Consider the following 20,465-nt stretch of genomic DNA (forward strand, 5'->3'; position numbering starts at 1 on the left):
TCAAAGCAAACTATATGACAGTTATATGTGACACCTTGGCTGCCTTATGCAGCTTGCCCTCGGAAGTGTGTAAAGCACAAAAGTAATCCCAGGTGCTCCTCCCCCTCCACATATGAAGGCAGCTACACATTCTTAGTTACTACAGCAGCCATCTCCCTTCCTCCCATCTGTGATGATGCTCGGAACCAGTCTCTGCATAAAAGCAGATGGTGCAGAGTCAGCTGTGGGAAGGTAGCAGAACATTTGGGCCCAAAAGGGATTTAGCTAAAATGCTCACCTCTGGCACAGTATTAAATACTGAGCACAGCATTACATCGTCCATAGCTACAGCCTAGGAATACCAAGCCCAGGGAGAGAGTTTAGCTGTCAAACACAAGTAAAATTTGTGAAAGTGCCCCTGCATTCTTTTGCCAAAGCAGATGGTGCAGTTGGTCCAAGTAAAGAAAAGAAAGATGACTGCAATAAGACGTACACTAAGATACTGGATTAGATGCCAAATGCTGGTTATGGGCCAAAGAATCCGGCAGGAATTATCCTTCTGTTGGGTCTTCTGTGTTGCAACATCATGTTTCTAGCAGAATACATTCCACTTATGCAAAACATGTGGTTACAAATTCATACTGCCTCATAAGAAACAATAAAGGACACTAAAATAAGCAGTGTTAATAAACATATAACTGATGAGAAAATGCCCACCAATCTATAATTCACTATGGACAGCTACAGATATGTGCAATATGCGCTGTTTTATCATTAGAAATTTTCATAAGATATCTCTGTCAAATACCATTATATGCATATATGCATGGACTTAACATTGTTTCATAGTTATTTCTGAAAATAGTGATATGTGTATATTTGTGTGTGTGTCAGACTCAACAGCATTTCAGTGACCTTATTCTTTCATTTTGACAGAATCTGTATCAGAACAGGTTCCTGGGCCTGGCTGCTATGGCATCTCCATCTAGGAATTCGCAGAATCGGCGCCGGTGTAAAGAACCTCTGAGGTACAGCTACAACCCAGACCAGTTCCACAATATGGATATTGGGAATGGCCCCCATGAAACGGTTACTATTCCACGTTCGACCAGTGATACGGACTTGGTCACTTCAGACAGCCGATCTACACTTATGGTCAGCAGCTCCTATTATTCTATAGGACATTCGCAAGATCTAGTTATTTATTGGGATATAAAAGAAGAAGTAGACGCAGGGGACTGGATTGGCATGTATCTGATTGGTAAGTTTACCCTATCTTTAGGATTTTTAATTAATTTTACAAATATAAAATATATCCAAAGCAGATCCCTAGAATGTATGATCTACCAATCCACAACCCACAGTCTGTGGCCTAACCGTGTCTCCCCAACTTGCACCATCAATAAAAATAGCAACAGGAATTTATCAAACAGCAGCATTAGCAATAATAGGAGGTTTATCAAACTCTTGCTAGTTTACCTTCAGTTTGGTGAAGTGAATAACTTACTCTAATGCAGGGGTAGGCAATCTTTTTGAGCCGGGGGCCGGGTTGCTGTCCCTCAGACAACTGGGGGGCCGAAGCCAAAAAATAAATAACTAAATAATTTTTTTAAAAATTAAATAAATAAATAAACCGGGACAAATGTAGGACAACATTTTCAAATGGTGGACACTTTTTTTTAAAAAGTGGAGGACATGCAAAAAAATTTGCTGATTTTTTAAAAAAATGTTCATATAAATGCATGTTTCTGAGGCGTCTAAAGACAATTGCCCCTGCGCGCGAGAGGCCAAAGGCCCCGGCAGCAATCGGTGGCAGGACCGGGCTGGGGCCGGTCCCAAGGCCTTGCCGGGCCGCATCCGGCCCGCGGGCCGCAGGTTGCCTACCCCTGCTCTAATGTATAGCTTTCTGTATCTGCAACTGTATCCCACTGAATTCAGGGAGTTGTTGTATGCATTCGAGTCATTTCTGACTTACAGCAATTCTAACGTGAACCTATCATAGGTTTTTCTTGGCAGGATTGGTTCAAAGGGGATTTGTCTTTGCCTTACTTTGAGAGAATGTGACTCGCCCAAGGTCTCTAATGCCTGAGTGGGGATTTGAACCCTAGTCTCTAGAGTTGTACTTTAATGCTCAAACCACCACACCACACTAGCTGTCAAGGAGACTTGCTTAAATATGAAATATAATGGGGGGGGGGGAGTAACCTAATAGTGCTAGATACACTAATGGAGTTTTGTTACAGTGCAGATACTATAGTGTTGATATTTAAGTTAACATAGTTATGAGTATGGGATCAGATAGGGTACAGAAAGATGCAAATTATAACTCTGGCTTCAAAGAACAATAGAAGATTATACATGTATTTCAAGTAGCTAGTCTCTGTACCTTCATCTTTTACCTATCAACTTACAGCAATCACATTAATTCCAGACAGCAAAGAGTACTGTAGTGCCTTGCTATTTCCTTTCTTGTAGTATAGAGGTGTTAAAGCAATAAATGTGCTTGCCAGAGGACAGCATCCTCTGACTCGGAAACTCTTCTGATGAGAATTCTTTAGATAAATTGTAGTTGAGAAAACTTGTATCTGTAATGTGCCAAAAACAAAACAAAACATTAGTAATCATTTTCTCTGAAGAGCTAGTGTAACTCATTGATTCATCTTGGGCTTGGATTCCAGGCTGCCTCTGAGTTCACTTTTGATTTTACCACAATTCTTTCCTTGGTTGGTCTACATTGTAAAGGAGCGTTCCTGAGACTGGTGCCTCTCTCTTCAGAGGTTTGGCACTGGAAGCGCTCTCATTCATCTTGGAACAGTTGCTGATAGAGTGGTAATAAAATCAAGATTGAATAATTGATTACAGATCTACCAACTACCTATATTCAGTCATTAAAAATGTGAATCTAGATACAAAGTCATCCATACATAATTGGTTTTGTTTTGTTTTTTGTTTGTTTGTTTGTTTTGGTAACTCACTATTAGTTAAAGGTTGTGTAATTTAGAACCATTTCATTCATTACATGCCAATCATGGGATCAAGCTTCCTGCTTTGACAGCCAGGAGACAGCAGCTTTTGTTCTTCTGGTGTTCAATAAAGGATAAGAATCCTTCTTAGCATTTACAGAAAGCCCTTGTCCGGGAATGCTGCCAGCAGACACTTGACAGTAGCTGATAACAGAGCCTTAGCACAGTGGAAGTGAAAGTAAAGCAGACCTTGCAAGGAATCAGTCTGAGAGCAGTCCGAGAAAACAAGCCGAGTTCAGAATTCCAGAAGTCCAAACGTTCCGAGAGTCAAGCCGAAGTCAGGATACCGAGAAACAACGTTGGTCAAACAGTCCAAGGTCAAAACAGCCAAGAGATAACAAAGTCCAGTCCAAGGTCAAGGTAACAAAGAATCCAGATACTAGGAGCTAGTGCTAGCAGCAATCACGCCGAGAGATCATGCAATAAACTCTAGCAACCAGCATTAGTCTCTCTCCCACTTAAGTAAGGGAAACTCTCCCTCGTGCCACCTGAGGCTGGTTGGCTAATTGCCTCTCGGCAATTCTCTGTGATCTGCGTCTGCAAGCACTCTCAGCTCTTCTCTCTTTGAAAGAAGGCACCTGCATGCAAGCTTCGTCCCCAGAGTCCCCACTAGGCAGTGGTACCATAGAAGGTCTCTCTTCGGCACTAGGACCTGGTTGAACCTCCTCCTCTGGGGTTGGAGGATCACAGCTGGGACCTGGCAGGGCAGGAACAGCACCTGGTGTTGCCTCAATCAGCCCTTGCTCTGGAGGAGGCTCATCCTCCTCCTCATCCTCCGAGAGCTGATCTTGGCTGGCCATGACATCCCTCACTTATCTGACAGAAAATGGAATTGGTTGAAAAGCGGAACACCATTTTTTTTTTAAGCTTACAGATGCATTTTGGAAATGTAAATAACCCATTGCGTATGATTTTTAATACATACAAAAGCTAAATTAACACACACACAAATACACATGTGCATGTGAACAGTCCCAAATGACCATCATGGGCAAGAACAAATGATGAAAAAGTAGAACTCCTGTCGAATTAATTGAACTTGTCTGGTAATTTGCAACCATTGAAAGAGCAAGTTGGAAAATGTGGCATCAAAAGGCAGGGGAAGCCTGTACCGTTATTCAGAGGCCACTTGTCTAACTTGATCTGGACCATAGCAGACAGACACAACATATCTTTAAGCATTATCTCCGCACCTGTGTCTGAGATCACCATGACTAAATAATACACTTTCTACTGTATAACCCATTACACCTAATTCCCAGCATTTTATGGCAGGCAAGTTATTTATGCCATTCCTGACCTTTTAGAGTTGAGCCCTGCAAAAATCAACCCCTGTTCTTTAAAATAAAGCTAGTAAACAGTGCAAAATACACAATAATGCAAAATACATTGATCCGCATTAAATAAATCAAGCAAACACAGGAAAACAGTAACAGCCTCCCTGCCAACCTAACCAGGTCCAGAGTTCTGAGGGTATTTTGCATAAAACTTTTTCACCAAACCGGTTGCCTTTATATTATGGCCATAGACCCATTTACTCTGAGAAACAGGGAAATGCTCCCAGTGAGTAAAATATTTCAGTTTGCCTGTGTGCAGTCTAGAATCTGAAACTTTTTCCGCTTCAGAATGCTGTTCACCATCTACAAGAACAGGAGGAGAGACTTTGATTGGTGCATTCCATATGCTGTACTCTACTGCTGGTTTGAGTGAGCTAAAATGCTAGCCACCAACCATTTTACCACAAAAGGATCTATATATTTCAGTGCAAGCTTCTTCAACATTTGCATACTTTTAGGTAACTTGGGCTTTATCACATGTAGCTTTTAAACTGCAGTTTCCCTGCTCCCGTTGTTTGATTACAGAACTCATCACCATTAAGTGTTAACCATACTTGAGCTGATGGCAGATGGAGCTCAACAACTTTGCAGTCACAGATTTTCCACCCCTGTCCTTTTAACAAAAAGATTGTGTGTATCAGACAGTTTGTACTCGATCCAATACAGGGAGAGGCGGGATATAAATATTATTATTATTATTATTATTATTATTATTATTATTATTATTATTATCATTATTATTATTAATGCTGGCAAAAACCTTAGTGACAGTCTCCCCACATAAAATTTTCCAGATTGTCTGGGAGTTTTATAGCAGCTTGTCTGCAAGTTTCCAGCAGGCAATGGCATTGGATTGTGTATCTGGAAAAAGCGGATTTCCCAGATGGGGAGGTTTTGGTGGTACAGGATGACTCCTACTGTCCCATTCAAGCTAGATGTAGTTTCCTCTTGCAGAAGCTAAGTAATGTGGAATACAAGATACCTATAGCTGGCTGGTTAGCTTAGGTATTTTCTGGATCAAACCTGTGTTGTTGTTGTTTTTAGAATATTTATTTCTTTTAATTTACTTTTATCTTGAATGCTTGTCTGAATCCTTGGCATTATTTCTACAGTGTAGATGCATCCTGAATCTCATCTGCTCTCCATGTCTCGCTTCCCTTCTGGTAGCAAGGGGGCACATGAACTACAAGACTGCACAATCCAACAGAGAGGCAACTCTTTACATTGTTTAAGCCCTCAAAGAGCAGTCTCCTGTACCAAATGTTAAACTTTCCTTTGAAGGCGAGATGTTCTGTAGAGGAAGTGTGTTAATCAGAATTTTGAAAACAGCTGATGGTACCGCTTAGCTAGTTGATCTAATCAACATTATCTAATCAATATGCAATATTAAGCTCCACTCTGCCCCACTAAACCCCTCAAGTCAGAGTTTGGGGATGTTACGTTTGGAATAAAGACCCCAGAACACTGAGTTGGAACACTGGCTGGGGATTCTGAAACTTGTAACCCCCAAAATAATCTGTATCATAACACAGAGTTTGGGACAACTATCATTTCATGTGCCTTAGTTCATGACTGCACATAGGGTAATATTATACTGTGTTTATTGATATTCAATCAGCTTTCTTCTTCAGTATCCTTCTGAGAAAACCAAAACATTTTAAAAGATATCTGATAAAAGTTCATTATGCACAAAACCTCTAGGGTCCAATTTCTAGGCTGTATTTGTTCTTCTCCTTTATTATTCAACCATTTCTTTTAAGTTTATATCAAAAATATTTTGACCTAATTAGCTGCTGAAAGTTTTCTTTAAAAACCACATGCTTCTTTCTCTTCTTTTTTGCCTTTAATTTTACTTTCCTGCTGAAAGGCAAATCTCATGAAAGTTGTATGTAATACCAAAAAGGATCTAATTAGTGAGGTTTTTCTCAATTTACTTATGTGTTTCTTATAGAAATCTTGATTCCAGTTCCAGTTTGGATCAAGGTGCATTGGTTATGGAAGGACATATAAAATATTCCCCTATAACACGAAGTATATAGCACTGATTTCTAAAGAACATTATCTACCCACCATGGTAGATAATCTGTTGCGACCCACAGATTGAGAACCACTGATGTAGGGGAAGACTGCTTATGGTTTTCAAATAAACCTTTTTTGAGTGAATAGCAAAATTGTGTGTTGACACCCAGCCATGCTTTCAGCTTCAGGTACATTGTTGCCCTTACAAATATACCCCAACAACCAGTGCTCAAAGACATATTTCATTGTAGACGGTCCATGCTAATGTGTTTCTCAGTGGAGGTCAGCACTGTGTCTCCTCAGTAAAACATATGATATCACTGAAGAACTAACAAATATCCAAGTATTATCACAGTTTTTTGAGTATAGTTTGAAAATTGCTGATATATAACATAACTTTGATTCCTTCTCTGAGATTTCACCTTCATGTGAATAGCATCCATGCATATTTTTAAGGGTTTCAGTGTTGTTTTTTGGCATAGTAGTTTTAACTACTGAAGTCTGAATTTCTGAACTTGATATCCTGTTGGAGTTCACACATTCACACACACAAAAAAGAGATTTTACATATATAGGAAAAGAATAGGAGTAATATGTTTCAGTGCAGTCAATTATTGGAATAACATACAGCTAGGTACATATCACCACATATCCTATGTCTGAATGCCTGAATCTACGTTGAATAATGCAGGAATTTTAGATAGAAGTTAAGGAACAGATAAATATAATGATAGGGCTAGAGATACAATTAAGGAAAGAAAATTGTTTAACTCTTCATTTAAAATTGGGCTTGGATAGGAATCAAAGATATGTAATTAAACAAATTTTAAAAGCTGCCCCAATGCAGTGATTGCTTTAGGATGGAAAAAGAAATGGAAATAAGACTTATTTGTTTAAATGTATAAAAGAATATATATTATTTGATTTCCTTAGGGAAAGTAAGCTTAAATATATTGGACAAGGCAATAAAGAGTAATGGAAAGATAAATGGGAAGCCGTGGTTAAGAACGTAGAATTAAAAATGGAATATGAAGAGATAAAAAAAAATTAATGGTATATTCCATATCTCAGAGAATGATTGTTCATTTAAATGGAATGCATACCCTCTGTGTGACTGTTTGTGAGAGGAGGGAAAGGGAGCAAAAATGTATATTATGAATTATGGATCATATAATTTGTACTATCTACTATGTAAATAAATAAATTATTTTTATAACAATAAAGGCCATATAGGAGGTGAAGCAAAGAAATAGTATTTGTGTAATCATAGGAATGGATTGAAGGAAGAATTAAATTCATTTTGCCTATGTGTGAAGATACAGTGAAGATACAGGTACCTGCTGTATCTATGAATCATTAAGCACCTCAAGAAAAGGACGATTAAGAAGGAATATTTATTCAAAGAATACGATTCGAGAATATAAATCATAAAAAAACCTTGTTTGCAGATGATGTTTTGCTATATTTATCGAGTAAAATGTATCTTTCTATAAAAAAACATGTATAAGGCAGGTGACTTTTAAAAGAATAACAGATTATATAGGCCTCGCAGCAAATTACAACAAATCAAAAATATTGAATTTAAATAAGCTTATGCTGAAGCCGCACAGCAATAGGACGAATGGCACATGTGCCCGTGGTGCATGCGTGTCACCGCACTTGAGCCCCATTATATTGAATGGGGCTCGAGGTTACGTGTTTTTCGGCTTACACAGAGGGGTCCGGAACGGATCCCTTGCGTAAGATAAGGCTCCACTGTACCTTGAAAATCATTCATAAATTGTATTATTATCCACTTAAATAATATAAAATTAATAATGGAGTAAAATAATAAAAAAGTGCTCATCTCCATTTCTAAGCCAAAGAGCCAGCATTGTGTGAGGACTACTCTGGTTGTCATGTGAACAGCATGCCTGCACAGAATGCTGTTATCTTCCCACTGAAGTGGTACCTTTTTATGTACTTGTGTTTTTACATGCTTTCAAATTGCTAGGTTGGAAAAAGGTGGGACTAGTGACTGTCACACGGTGCTTAGGTCTTCAACTACCGACCTTGCAGTCATTAGAGTTGGCGTCTTAACCACTAAGCCACTGTGTCCCTTTTTATAAACCCTTTTATTATTTCATAGTTCAAATCTGAACTAAGATATTGAAATATTATTTTGCTGATAAGTAAGTTCTTATTTATAATATATTAATTTAAACAACAAAAGCACTTCTCATGACTTCCATAGCCAAGTTGTTATTGTTGGAGGATTTTTTTTTTACTGCCAAAACTGGGCAATCCATATTTTAGCTATTGTGAGAAAAGAATTCATCCTTAATAAGCAAACTTACAATTGTATTCAATATACACAATAGCACTGCTTTTAGATTTTATTACCCCTTTAAATCCTTAATTATTGGTGACACTGACTCCCAGACTTTTTTTAACTTTCTGACAGTCCCCCAAAATATGAAGATAATTAGTGTTTGTATTTTTACATGAAAGATCTTACTCAGTTCATATGGAGTAAGATGCCATTGCTAAATAGATTTGTAAACATATTCTTTAAGATTTGAATTTATTAAAAAATGTGGAATTGTTTCAAAAAGCCATTTCTATTCTCCTGGGTGTACTATTACATCTGTTTAAATCTCTATTCCATTCATCCTGGTAAGCAGGATGAATATGTGATTAATTCTCCAATAAATGAATAAAGCTTGCTACTTGCTTTTCTTGGTGGACCATTTAATAATAATAATAATAATGGAAAAACCTCATTGTAGTATATGCTCTAGGTGGACTGTATTTATCTATTCATGTCAAAGTTGAAGAAACGGGAAGAATGGTGTTGTTGTCCAAATTAGTTTGGCAGCAGGTTTTGTACAAGATGATATGTCCACGGCTAACTCAGTTTGTAAAGTACAGCAATTCTCCACAACCATATCAATTCAATACTGGCACAATCTTTGAAATGTATAACTATATGGATGATTTTAAATTGCTTATTTGCTTCTTGCAAATTAGCTAAGGTTTAACATGAATAACATGTCACTGAAAAAGACTCATACCAAAAAGTATTGGTGACTAAAAAGATACACTGGGAAGATAAATATTCATCTGTTACTCAGTGAATTCAGGACCTCACAGTGATTTCAGAATTTGAATGCGTGGCATACAGGCATCAATTTCATAGCGATATCTATCTGGATATTGAGTTATTTTTCATTGAAGTTAATGGATAATTTTTTTTTCATGGTTGCATTTTCAGTTCCACACAGTCATTCTTTCCATGCAGAAGGCTATATAATATGTTATTTCACAATATGTTAACTGTGTAGCAAATACAGTTGGCCTTCAGTATCTGCATGGGATCTGTTTTGGACCCTCCTGCAAATACCAAAATCGGTGAATACAGTACTTGAATTCCGTTGTCCTCATTGGTGGTGTGTGTGCATGGTGCACCATCACTAGGGACAACAGGACTTCCATGGTGGCGTGTGCACATGGCCATGCCAGCATTACGGGCGGTCCATATTGTTCCTAGTGGCAGTGCATGCATGTGGCCGTGCCACCATTAGGCACAATGGGACTTCAAGTAAGCCTCAGTTGTCCCTAATGGCAGTGCGGCTACATGCACATGCCACCACTGGGGTCAATGGAGGCTGTCCCTAATGGTGGCATGGCCACATGAATGTGCCACCATTGGAACAATGTGGGCTTGCTGCCTACGAATGTTCAGATCTATGAATGACAAGTCCTTGAATACTGTTCCGCATCCCCCCACTGCTCAACCCTCATCACTTCATCACCAGCCTGACTACCTCCCAAATGAAAGAGCAACAAAGCCACGGGGGTAGCACTTGCCCCTCCACTGCAGTAGGAGTATGACCCCATCAGGTGTCAACAGTCCTGTGGGGTGTCTCCTGCTGCGGTTCACATACACACATTACACCTGCCCAGTGGTGCCACTGCTATATGGGTGTCTCCAAAACATGTCATTATTTGATGTGAAAAAGCAACTTTAATAGTTATTTTTCTGTGCCAGACTGCATTTTCTGCTTTCCTCTGATGTGAAATTTACACTTCAAAAATTATTTTGTGTGGGCGAGACTCAATACCTGTCTTGCTAATACTGAGTTTGAAAATATGGCAGATTTAAAGTTCACTAGAGCATACATGCCTGTTTTATAGCAGAATGATAGGTGTAGCTTGTTCTGGGGACTTGTGATATTCCTTGTGGAGAAGACCTTTCTCTTCATATAGCCTCCTTGAAATTGGCTGGAACAATCTATAAAGCAAATATTATTAGAGGAGAACGTTAGGTTAAAATTTTTAAATCAATTGACTGGGAGGTATCATGGTATCACATACTGAAATAGAGCAACTTTGCTTGTTCACTGTAATGCTGTGAACTGGAATAAGTGAAAAAGATCACAGGTAATTTAGGTTTATTTTATGTATAGAAGAACACAGAGTAGGGGATGTGAAGAGGGGAAATGTCCTGCTGTGATTTTTCTTGAATTAACTTATGTTAAGAGCTAAGCTGATATCACATTGTCATCCATAAAAACAAAACCCAGATAAATAATAGAAGGCTATGCTTTCATCTCTTTTCTTTGCTCTCTAATAATTGTATCTCTTTGATGGGGTGGGGGCTTAATAAATTTACAGATGAAGTCTTGTCTGAAAATTTCCTGGACTACAAGAATCGTGGGGTGAATGGATCTCACCGAGGTCAAATTATCTGGAAGATTGATGCCAGCTCTTACTTTGTAGAGCGTAAGTATATTATAATGTTATTACACTATGGTTCACTGAACATGAGAAGAACTGAGCTTCCCAAATTCTTTTGGGAATTTCATGTGTGCAAATAACAACAACTGATTGTATACTTGAGATATGCTTAGTGAAAAACGGCACCCACTGAAGCATGAATTCAGTGGGTAGAATTGCATCTATAAATCCTTTTATGTTGATGTAATTAAGCATGAACTCCTCATAACATCATACAAGGAGAGGGTTTCACAGTGGATGCTAAATGCTCCTGTTTTTGGAGACAGTCTCAGTTTCATTCTCACTTGTGCTTATTTGACATCAGGATAATTAAATCAACTGGATCGTTTATTCTTGCCCTGTTGTTCAATAGGTGGGATCATTTTCTGGCTGATCAAGTTTATATCTCATTCCTTATGAGTCTATAGAGATATTGAGGTTGTTGGGTTGTTGTTTTTTTAAAAAAGTATTTCTCAAAGTGCTGGTGTTGGAATAAATAGTTCCACTTCTCCTTTGTTTCTGCTTCTCTTGGAATTTAGATAGCAGGTTCTTTGGGAGAGTAATCTTCCCTCTTTTTTTTATAAATATTTTTTAAAATATCCGTTTAGAGAGAGAAATCATGAGATTAACATACATTGAGACACAGAGACCTGTTGCAGAACACTTCAGTCTTCCTAGGCATTCTACCTCTGAGCTCAGAATAGTGGTGCTTAAACCTACAATGGAAGATTGGAAAGAGAAACAGCTGAATTAGAATATATCCACAAATCCCAGTCTATTAGTAGTGGGTTGAACAGAATTACTTCCTGACACACTATGCATATTTTAGCTAACACTGTTAGCTAGTTTATCATATCTCCTTTCTAGTTTCTAGCCTGCACACACCACATTCCAAAACTTCCCCCACCATTCATATGGTCACCCACCCACCCTGGCCTTAGGCAACATCTTTCTTCCTACCTTTGTCCCTCAGGACCATAGTTAAAACTGAATTTGCCACCCCATCACCATACTATAAGTTTTGTATCTCTATGACTATTCATATAGTCTGATTGTAGAGGTCCTTCCTGGGCAGCAGCTCACTCCATGCATCTGAGGGAGTAAACCAAGTCTATGAAAGCTTGTGCTTTGCATAAATTAGTCTCAAAGGTGATACTAGTTCCCTTTGTATACTGATATTCCATACTAATAAGGCAAAGAATTCTAGAATATTCAGATGTGTAATTTAAATTCACACCAAGAGGCAACAAAAGCCCATTTAAAGCAGGGGTGTGATACACATGGCCATAAAGCTTCATTTCATTTATATACCGCTTCATACTGCCTAAGCGGTTTACAACTATAAGCTAATTTGCCCCCAACAATCTGGGTACTCATTTTAGCGACCTTGGAAGGATGCAAGCCTGAGTCAAGCTTGAGCCCTTTTGCTGGCCTTGAACTCGCAACCTTGTGGTTTTGAGTGAGTGGCTGCAGTATAGGCATTTAACCACTGTGCCATCAGGGCTTAAGGCCTTATGAAGCCTTTGTGCCTTCCGATGTCCTACCCATCTACTGCCCGATTGCACTGGAGCATTGTGGTGGATACACTTTGTCTTTACAACACAGTGTGTGTGTTTAGCTTGTGTTTTGTTTTCCAGCTAGTAAGAGCTGTTGGCAGCCTCTGGGAAAGACATAGTGTTATCCAAAAACCTAGGGTCCCAGGAGGGCACCTTCAAATGGGATTCAATAGGGAAATTAATTTAGCTCAATAGAGAGCAGTGAGAGGACCAGGGTAGCTCTAGCTAGGACTTTCAGTGTATGCTTACTGGTTCCAAAAAACTAGAACTCCAAAGTACAATTCAGTTTTATTATTTGAACAACAAGAATGTCAGCATTCACATGAAGTGTACTTAGATACACACACACAAACTAAGATATAACAGGTGGTAATGAATAGCAAATAAAAGGATTGCAGTGGGCAATGCTTACCAGTTGCAAAAGCCAACTACCAATCTGAGGGAAAGCTGCAAATTGAGTGGGACTCAGTCTGCTTGTTGTGTGGCACAGAAAACAGTACTGAAGGGCAAAGCTTGAATCTGACAAGAGTTTCTGCCTAATTCTAAACTGAACAAAGAAAATGGGAGTGTTTAATCAGTGGTCTTTATACCTGGCTTGAGGCAGCTTGAGCCAATTTTTTAGGAATGTCAGAAACAATAGGATTCCCATCTGGTTGATGGTTTTAACTCCATAGTTAAAATGTTGTTGTTGTTGTTGTTTATATTCAGAATTACAAAATGAATATTTTTGGCTGATGGCAATAACATTGATTTAATCAAGCAGTGATAAGATCAGGACAAGCCCAAGGAGTTTGGGATAGGAAGGGGTTGTTGTAATATATAATGGGGGCTACCAGATAGATTGGCTTACAGACTCCCCTCCGTTTTCATGGACTTGAGATCTGTGGTTTTGATTATTCACAGAAGGACGACCTCCATTAAAGTTAATGATGCATACACCTGTGACATGTGCAAATGGCTGTATGTAGGAGCACGTGGCCATTCAAAGCTAAGGGGCTTGAATATACGCAGATTTCCAAATTCACTCAGGGGTGTGTGTGTCCAGAACGGATCTCCTGTGAATTCGGAGGGAGGACTGGAATGCTTTAGGCTGACAGACTTCTTTGTCCTTGACCTTCAAGAGGAAATGCACATGGCAGGGGACTGAGAAGCAGAAATGCTCACAACCATTAAGTTACATGGATTCTTTCACATGCCTTCAGATCATAATCTTTCAAATCTTTTGGCCTCTCTGTAACTGATATAATAACAAAATACTTGTACCCCCAAGTAATGTACCCCAGGGTGTGCTATCAGTGAGATCTCCCAGTTTGTTCTCACATCCAATTACTTCACCTTTGGGAACAACATACACTTTCAGTATGCCAATATCTTCATGGCCAACCTAGAACAATGCTTCTTTAACTCCTGCACCCAGAAACCATTCCTCTACCTGAGGTACAATGACGATAACTTCATAATTTGGACTCATAAAGAAAACTCATTCAAGACATTTCACCAGAGTTTCAAAAACTTCCACTCCACTATCAACCTCAGCCTGGAACTATCTACAGACTAAGTTCACCTTTTGGACACCACAATACAGCTACAAAATGGACATCTAAGCACCACACTATATCACAAACCCACGAACTGCTACACGTACTTACATGCCTCCAGTTTCCACCCTGAACACCATCAGATCTGTAGCTACAGCCAAGCCCTCTGATACAATCACATCTGCTCTGATCCACAAGATAGGGATTCCGAACTCAAGGAATTACAACAAGCATTCTTCAAACTACACTACCCGTTTGGCATTTACATGAAATAAAATAAACAAGGCAAGACTTGTACCCAAGACTGATCTGTTACAGAACAAATTGAAGAGACAAAATGACAGAACCCCACTAGTGATCACATGGAGCTCCCAAATGAGTCATCTCAGGCACATCATCAATGAACTACAACCCATTCTGGACAATAATGCCACTCTTTCAAGGGCTCTTGGTGATAGACCTTCAAATCTCAAACAGGTACTCACCCACAGGAACACACATGACACAGATGAGTACACAGGTACTAGATGCCAATTCTGTCCACACATTTATCCAGGAAATGTCATCACAAGATCTAATGGCATCGCCCACAATATTAAGAGGACCTTCACGTGCTCATCCTCCAATGTGATTTATGGCATACTATGCCATCAGTGCCCATCAGCACTCTACATAGGGCAAACAAGCCAGTCTCTGCGCCAGAGGATAAATGGACATAAATCAGACATTTGGAATGGGAAAACTCTAAAACTAGTGGCTGAACATTTCAATCTCTCTGGGCGTTCCATCTCAGACCTCAATACAGCTGTCCTTGAACAAAAGAACTACAAAGGTAGATTGGAGAGAGAAACAGCAGAATTGGAATTCATCCATAAACTACAGTCCCTCGGCAAAGGATTGAACAGGGTCAATGGCTTCCTGACTCACTACACATATTTCAACACTATCTGACCCCATCCTCGGGGGGGGGGGGGGCCTCCTACACTCATCTATTCTCTTCACCTACAGTCTAGTTTCCATTTTCAAACGGGTGTAGCCTCTTCATTTCCATACACACTGGACAGTTCACAATGTCTTTCCCATACACAAAGAGTTTTGAATTTGAATTGACATTCTCACATACCATTGGCATATATATGTCTGGCCCTCGTTTCCACTCCACTATATGCATCTGAGAAAATAGACTGAAGTCTACGAAAGCTATGCTGCCAACTTCTTTATTTCAGTTAGTCTCAAAGATGCTACAAGATCTCTACACAATGAGAATCATATGGCTCTTCTCCAAGCAGTCCTAATGGTGAGGAATGCTGGGAGATGAATTCACACAACCTCTGGAAGGCCAGTAATACTCCTGCTCAAGGACATGTGGCCTACTGTCCATTGGGTCATAGGAAAGGGACTCCCTACTAGGTGTGAATGTGTGCTTTTGATTAGAGCAGCACTGCTGGGTACATATGAAAATGAGAAAGAAGTGACAGAAAATGCTCCTTACCCCATTGATGAGATCTCCTTGTTTCTCTTGGGTGAAGAGGTCTGAGATTCATAGTTCAGGGATATTTGCAGGATCTTGTGGTGTTAATCAAAAAAGGCCAGTGACTTTAGATTTTATCACACAAACCTTGCTTGTTCTCACAGCAACCATGTTATTAAAAGTACAATGCACCTGTGTCAGATGTGGGCGCACCTTACGCGGCTTCCAGCATATGCTGGAAGCCGCACCGTAAGGAGCAGCACCGTGCGCCAGAAAAGGTAATGGCATGCCACCGTGGGCATGAGCCCCATTCACTTCAATGGGGCTTGAGCATCCACATTTTTCCCTTACGCTGGGGGGGTGTCCGTGTAAGGGAAGGACGATTGTAAATGGATACATACTGCTTTCGGAGCTTTACTTGCCATACACCCTTCCAAAATTGTGACAGGGGCTGGTATCAACGATCTATTCCTTTCTCTTCCACATTCCTCCTTAATCCCCCCTCTGACCTATGCCCTACCCAGCATGTACAGTGCACCCTTCCATTATACGGGAAAGCCCTTCTGGACACACACACACACACCGCATAAAGCAAATACCACGTATGCTCTAGCCCCATTGAAAACAGTGCCTCTTCCACACGCAACGGGTGCACTGTATTTCTTTTTATTTTTATTTGTAATGCAGTTTACCAAGTGTGATAATGCAATTTTGTAAAACAAAGATGAAAGAAGAGAAAAGAAATGGGGGGGGGAGGCTGCTTAGGAATAGCAAGGATAGGACTGGAGGAGGGGAGGAGACTGACACACCGTGACAGCTCAATGCCAGAACTGTCCTAGTACGAACTTTTCACACCATAGGACTAATTCCACAACAACACAATTGGGAGCTTATTGATGGGTTTTCCCCCCCTCAATAAAAAGAGCCATTTTTACCACACTTGGCAGACAAAGCAGCTACAGGTCGGAGGAAATGTCATATGATAAGTATTCCTAAAGGCACAATTTTGTGACTTTCATTGAGGTTTAAAAGCATGTGTGATAATCTCTCTGATACAAACTGTGCATCATCATTGGGATAGATACAAGGAGATTTGAAATGATCATGCCTGTGGGCACATGCAGGACACTATTTATCAAAGAAGAATCAGCTGCCATTGTAAAAATCTATATTTTTAAAGCCATCAATCAATCATACTGATGTTCTGCATTAATTCAGTGCAGCTTCTCATCTGCTAAACATAACTACAGCAATGACTGTTCATTTAATGGAGATTATCAAATCGGAGGAAAACATCCTTCTCTTGTGATTAATTTGTGCTATTAGCGCGATCAGGGAGAAGATTATCACACACACACACACACGTGCTTGTCCTATTCTTCTACCGTCTGTAAACAGTACTGGACCCGTCATTGGGTATTAATGGGAACTCCCATTAATACTCAATGACAGGTCCATTATTGTTTACAGAGGGTAGAAGAACAGGATAAGTGTGTGTGGAGGGGGTGATCATCTCCCCCCCCCCATCGCACTAATAACATGAATTAAGCACGGGAGAAGGATGCGTTTCTCTCCTGTGTGATAATTTCAATTTTATGTACACAGTAATATGTGTCCAATTACTGTCTTCTTTTTTATCTTTTATCTGTGACATAGTTAAATCAGGTGGGTTTCTTGGAGTTTTTTCATTTCTGCAAACGCTTATGATCTTGCTGCAATATGTACATAAGCTTTGGTCTCCATGTGCAGATATTCTGCCCCCTTAGAGACTCAGGAATATTAGCTCTTTCTTGTCTTGGGCTGTCAGCTGCTTTGCTGCAATACACTTCTGAAAAGACAGATTTTTTCTGGCTCAGTGAGCAAGGGGTTTTGGGATGCCCTTGACTACTCCCATAAGGCCTGGTTTAGAAGCAGCTGCTCATCTTAGGCAATTCCCACTGAAGTCTGTCTGAAGTGTTTATCTGCACCAATCTCAAATTGCAGACCATCTGCTTCAGTGGGCATGCAGGTGTATTGCAGGCAGGTGCAAGTTTGGCTCATATGGAAAGCTGTTTTTAAAAGAAGGAAACATGAAAAGGTAAAGCAAGGTCACTAATTTTCTTGGAAGGTGACCAGCATGGCAGAAGAGAGGAAGAGCTATTTTTCAGTATCATTCTGGTAAGATTTTTCAGTATTATTTGGTAAGATGTTTAGTGCATGCATTTAGCTTAAATTTAAATGGTAGTTTAACATTAACTTACTAGTTTATTTTCCTTAATGTAGTTTTTTTAAGGTTATTACTGTTTAAGATTATTAATGATTCCGTAAATGTATTAATTTTTTTGTACTCATTTTTGTATTTCTGCCTAGAAGACTGAAATGGTTACCAATTGAACTAGTTACCAATATATTTCAAGGTGCTACTCAAAATGTTGTATTGTGTATCTAGCACCAGATATAGACACTTACAGGAGGACTAATTCTATATTTTGCTGACAGCTTCTCTCATGACTGACCGTTGGTTGTACTGGCTAAGACAGATGGAGGTTGAACTTTAGCATGGGAGATGAAATCTGGATGGCTGTAGGTTCTGCATTTCCTGCCCTTTTAGTTGAGCTTGACATTACACAAAAAATCTTGGTGGACATATTTGGGAGAACGGAACATCTTCAATCTGACCAGATTTCTGACATAGGCTAACTTATTAGCTCAAAGAGTACACAACTTTTCCCACTAACCAACTTGGAATTCATTAAAACCTACAGGCTAGAAGGGATCGCAAAGAAGCCTCCAAGGTTACCATGTTTTTGAGGTGGGCTGGAAGGAGACAGTATGTAGATGTCTCAGTTGTTTTTCTTTAGTGAATGTCATTACCTCTCATTGCCTTAAACATTCTGTATTTTGCACTCATGAGATGAATTAATTACAGTGATGTAAATACCTGGAGAAATGAATTCCACTGGCTGCTATAGAACAGTAGGATAAGGAGGTCTGAGCTGGTTTAAACTTTCACATCCCACACATAGGCATTCTCCATGTGTCAAAGATAAGTTTTGCTGTGCTCCATGTTTTTCGCTGTATATTGGCTTCAAGGAGATTATCACACTATCACTTATAGCATGAACTAATCGGTATAGTTCTGATTTGGCAACAGTCCTGACTACATGATGCAGTGTGCAAACTGCTGTTATCCTGTGTTAAAACCAACATTATTCATTCATGGGTAGAACCAGTGAATGACCACAATTACATGATAATACCACATCTAGTGACCAATGCGATCACTGGCTGCACCATCATTGTGCTATCTCATTAGCTTGTTGGCATGAGACTTCACCATTCCTTCCCTTGTAGTGACGTCGAAGTCGTGCAATTTTTAAAAAAGTTGAAATCTCAAGAATGCAGTCAGTTCCTGCCACTCTTATCACGAATACAGTACATCCCAGTTTTCAAAGAAAAGTGTGATTAATGCACAACTGCAGCGCTAAGGTAGCACCTTCATTTATTTTGGGTTGTCAGCAGGTTAGTGTCATGGTGTGATAATCTCCTAAAACTATTTCACTTGCTCCACTTACAGGAAAGTATAAGTATTTGCTCTCATGCATTGCATATATCTCAGGTGAAGTTGAGTAAAAGAATTAGAACATCTAAGAATAAGGAGGGAGTTATGCTTTCTGTTTCATTTTCCCCCCAAGCTACTCCATGCACACTTTGTAGCTGAGTTAAAAACCATGAAAATTGTGTTAATAAAGAAATCTTTGACAGCTGCAAATTAATCCATAATTATGCTCTCACTCTGGAGGATATAATGATATTCAGTAAGAATCAAACTTCTGTGATAACTTGGGACACTTCATAAAGCACTTTGTTAAACAATAGCCATTGAAACCTCCATTTTAAATTATGCAGTGAGTGCAAGCAGTGAAACCTCCATTTTGAATTATGCAGTGAGTGCACTTTGGATTAACCTGTTTCACTACTAAATTCTAGTTGGTAGCATAAGCCTAATTGGAAGTCAGACTCATGATGGGAGATCATAATTAACACCCTCCAGATCACAGATTGTTACCTGGTAAATGAATGGATAGATGCAGCTTCCATGGTTACAGAAAGCTTTCACGTTCATGTCCCCAAATGTTATTTGATTCATTAATTTTTTCAGTGAGGTTTCCACCAGCTGGTAGTTTTTGTACAGGAGCAGGGGAAATACTGTACAAGAGTTATATTTTCTGCTGGTTAAATCATGCTAGTAGGAGCTACAACAGCAAAACATTATCATGTTCTCTCACTCCTAGAATGCAGTATTCTGAGAAAATTAACTGCCAAATTCACATGAACACAAGTAGTGTGATAATAGCAGTAGAGGCTGTGTATGTGTTTGTGTTAATTGATTGCTGTATTGAATAATGTGATTCTTGTTAAACATATATTAGAGGTGTATTGAATGTTTCCAGAGCAACCAAATGTCAGTATGCATTTTTAAACAAGACCTTCAGAGAACAGCTAAAAGCAACAGAGGGAAGCCAGGTATGACTTAGGAGAACTGTAGGATAACCAGGAACAAAAGCAATTAGTGCAAACAGCTTGCACCTTTTTTTACTGCTTTTATTACCAGTTACCTAACAGCTCTTTTTTAGTGGGTCAGAGAAAGGGCCTGATCATCCCTTCTGCATAGACCCTCTCTCTTTAACATCTCAAGAAAGTTAGATGCAAACCTGTAAATACTTCACTTTTCTTCCTGTGCATGTTTTTTTTTTAACAGCTTCATGTCATGAAGAAGGCTAAGGGCTTCAAAAGCTACTCTA

The 20,465-nt window shown here is 39.4% G+C and overlaps 1 protein-coding gene across 1 annotated transcript in view; it reads left to right on the top strand.

Annotated features, from left to right (window-relative positions):
- The window catches only part of HECW1 (HECT, C2 and WW domain containing E3 ubiquitin protein ligase 1), a 249,198-nt gene that overhangs the window by 76,079 nt on the left and 152,654 nt on the right, over positions 1-20,465 (top strand). Inside the window, exons 2-3 of the mRNA XM_042473588.1 lie at positions 916-1,240; positions 11,015-11,122. Of these exons, the coding sequence (XP_042329522.1) occupies positions 916-1,240; positions 11,015-11,122 (433 nt within the window). The remainder of the gene's footprint in view (positions 1-915; positions 1,241-11,014; positions 11,123-20,465) is intronic.

This window comes from Sceloporus undulatus, chromosome 6, assembly GCF_019175285.1.
Source record: "Sceloporus undulatus isolate JIND9_A2432 ecotype Alabama chromosome 6, SceUnd_v1.1, whole genome shotgun sequence".
In the NCBI taxonomy this organism is placed as follows: domain Eukaryota; kingdom Metazoa; phylum Chordata; class Lepidosauria; order Squamata; family Phrynosomatidae; genus Sceloporus; species Sceloporus undulatus.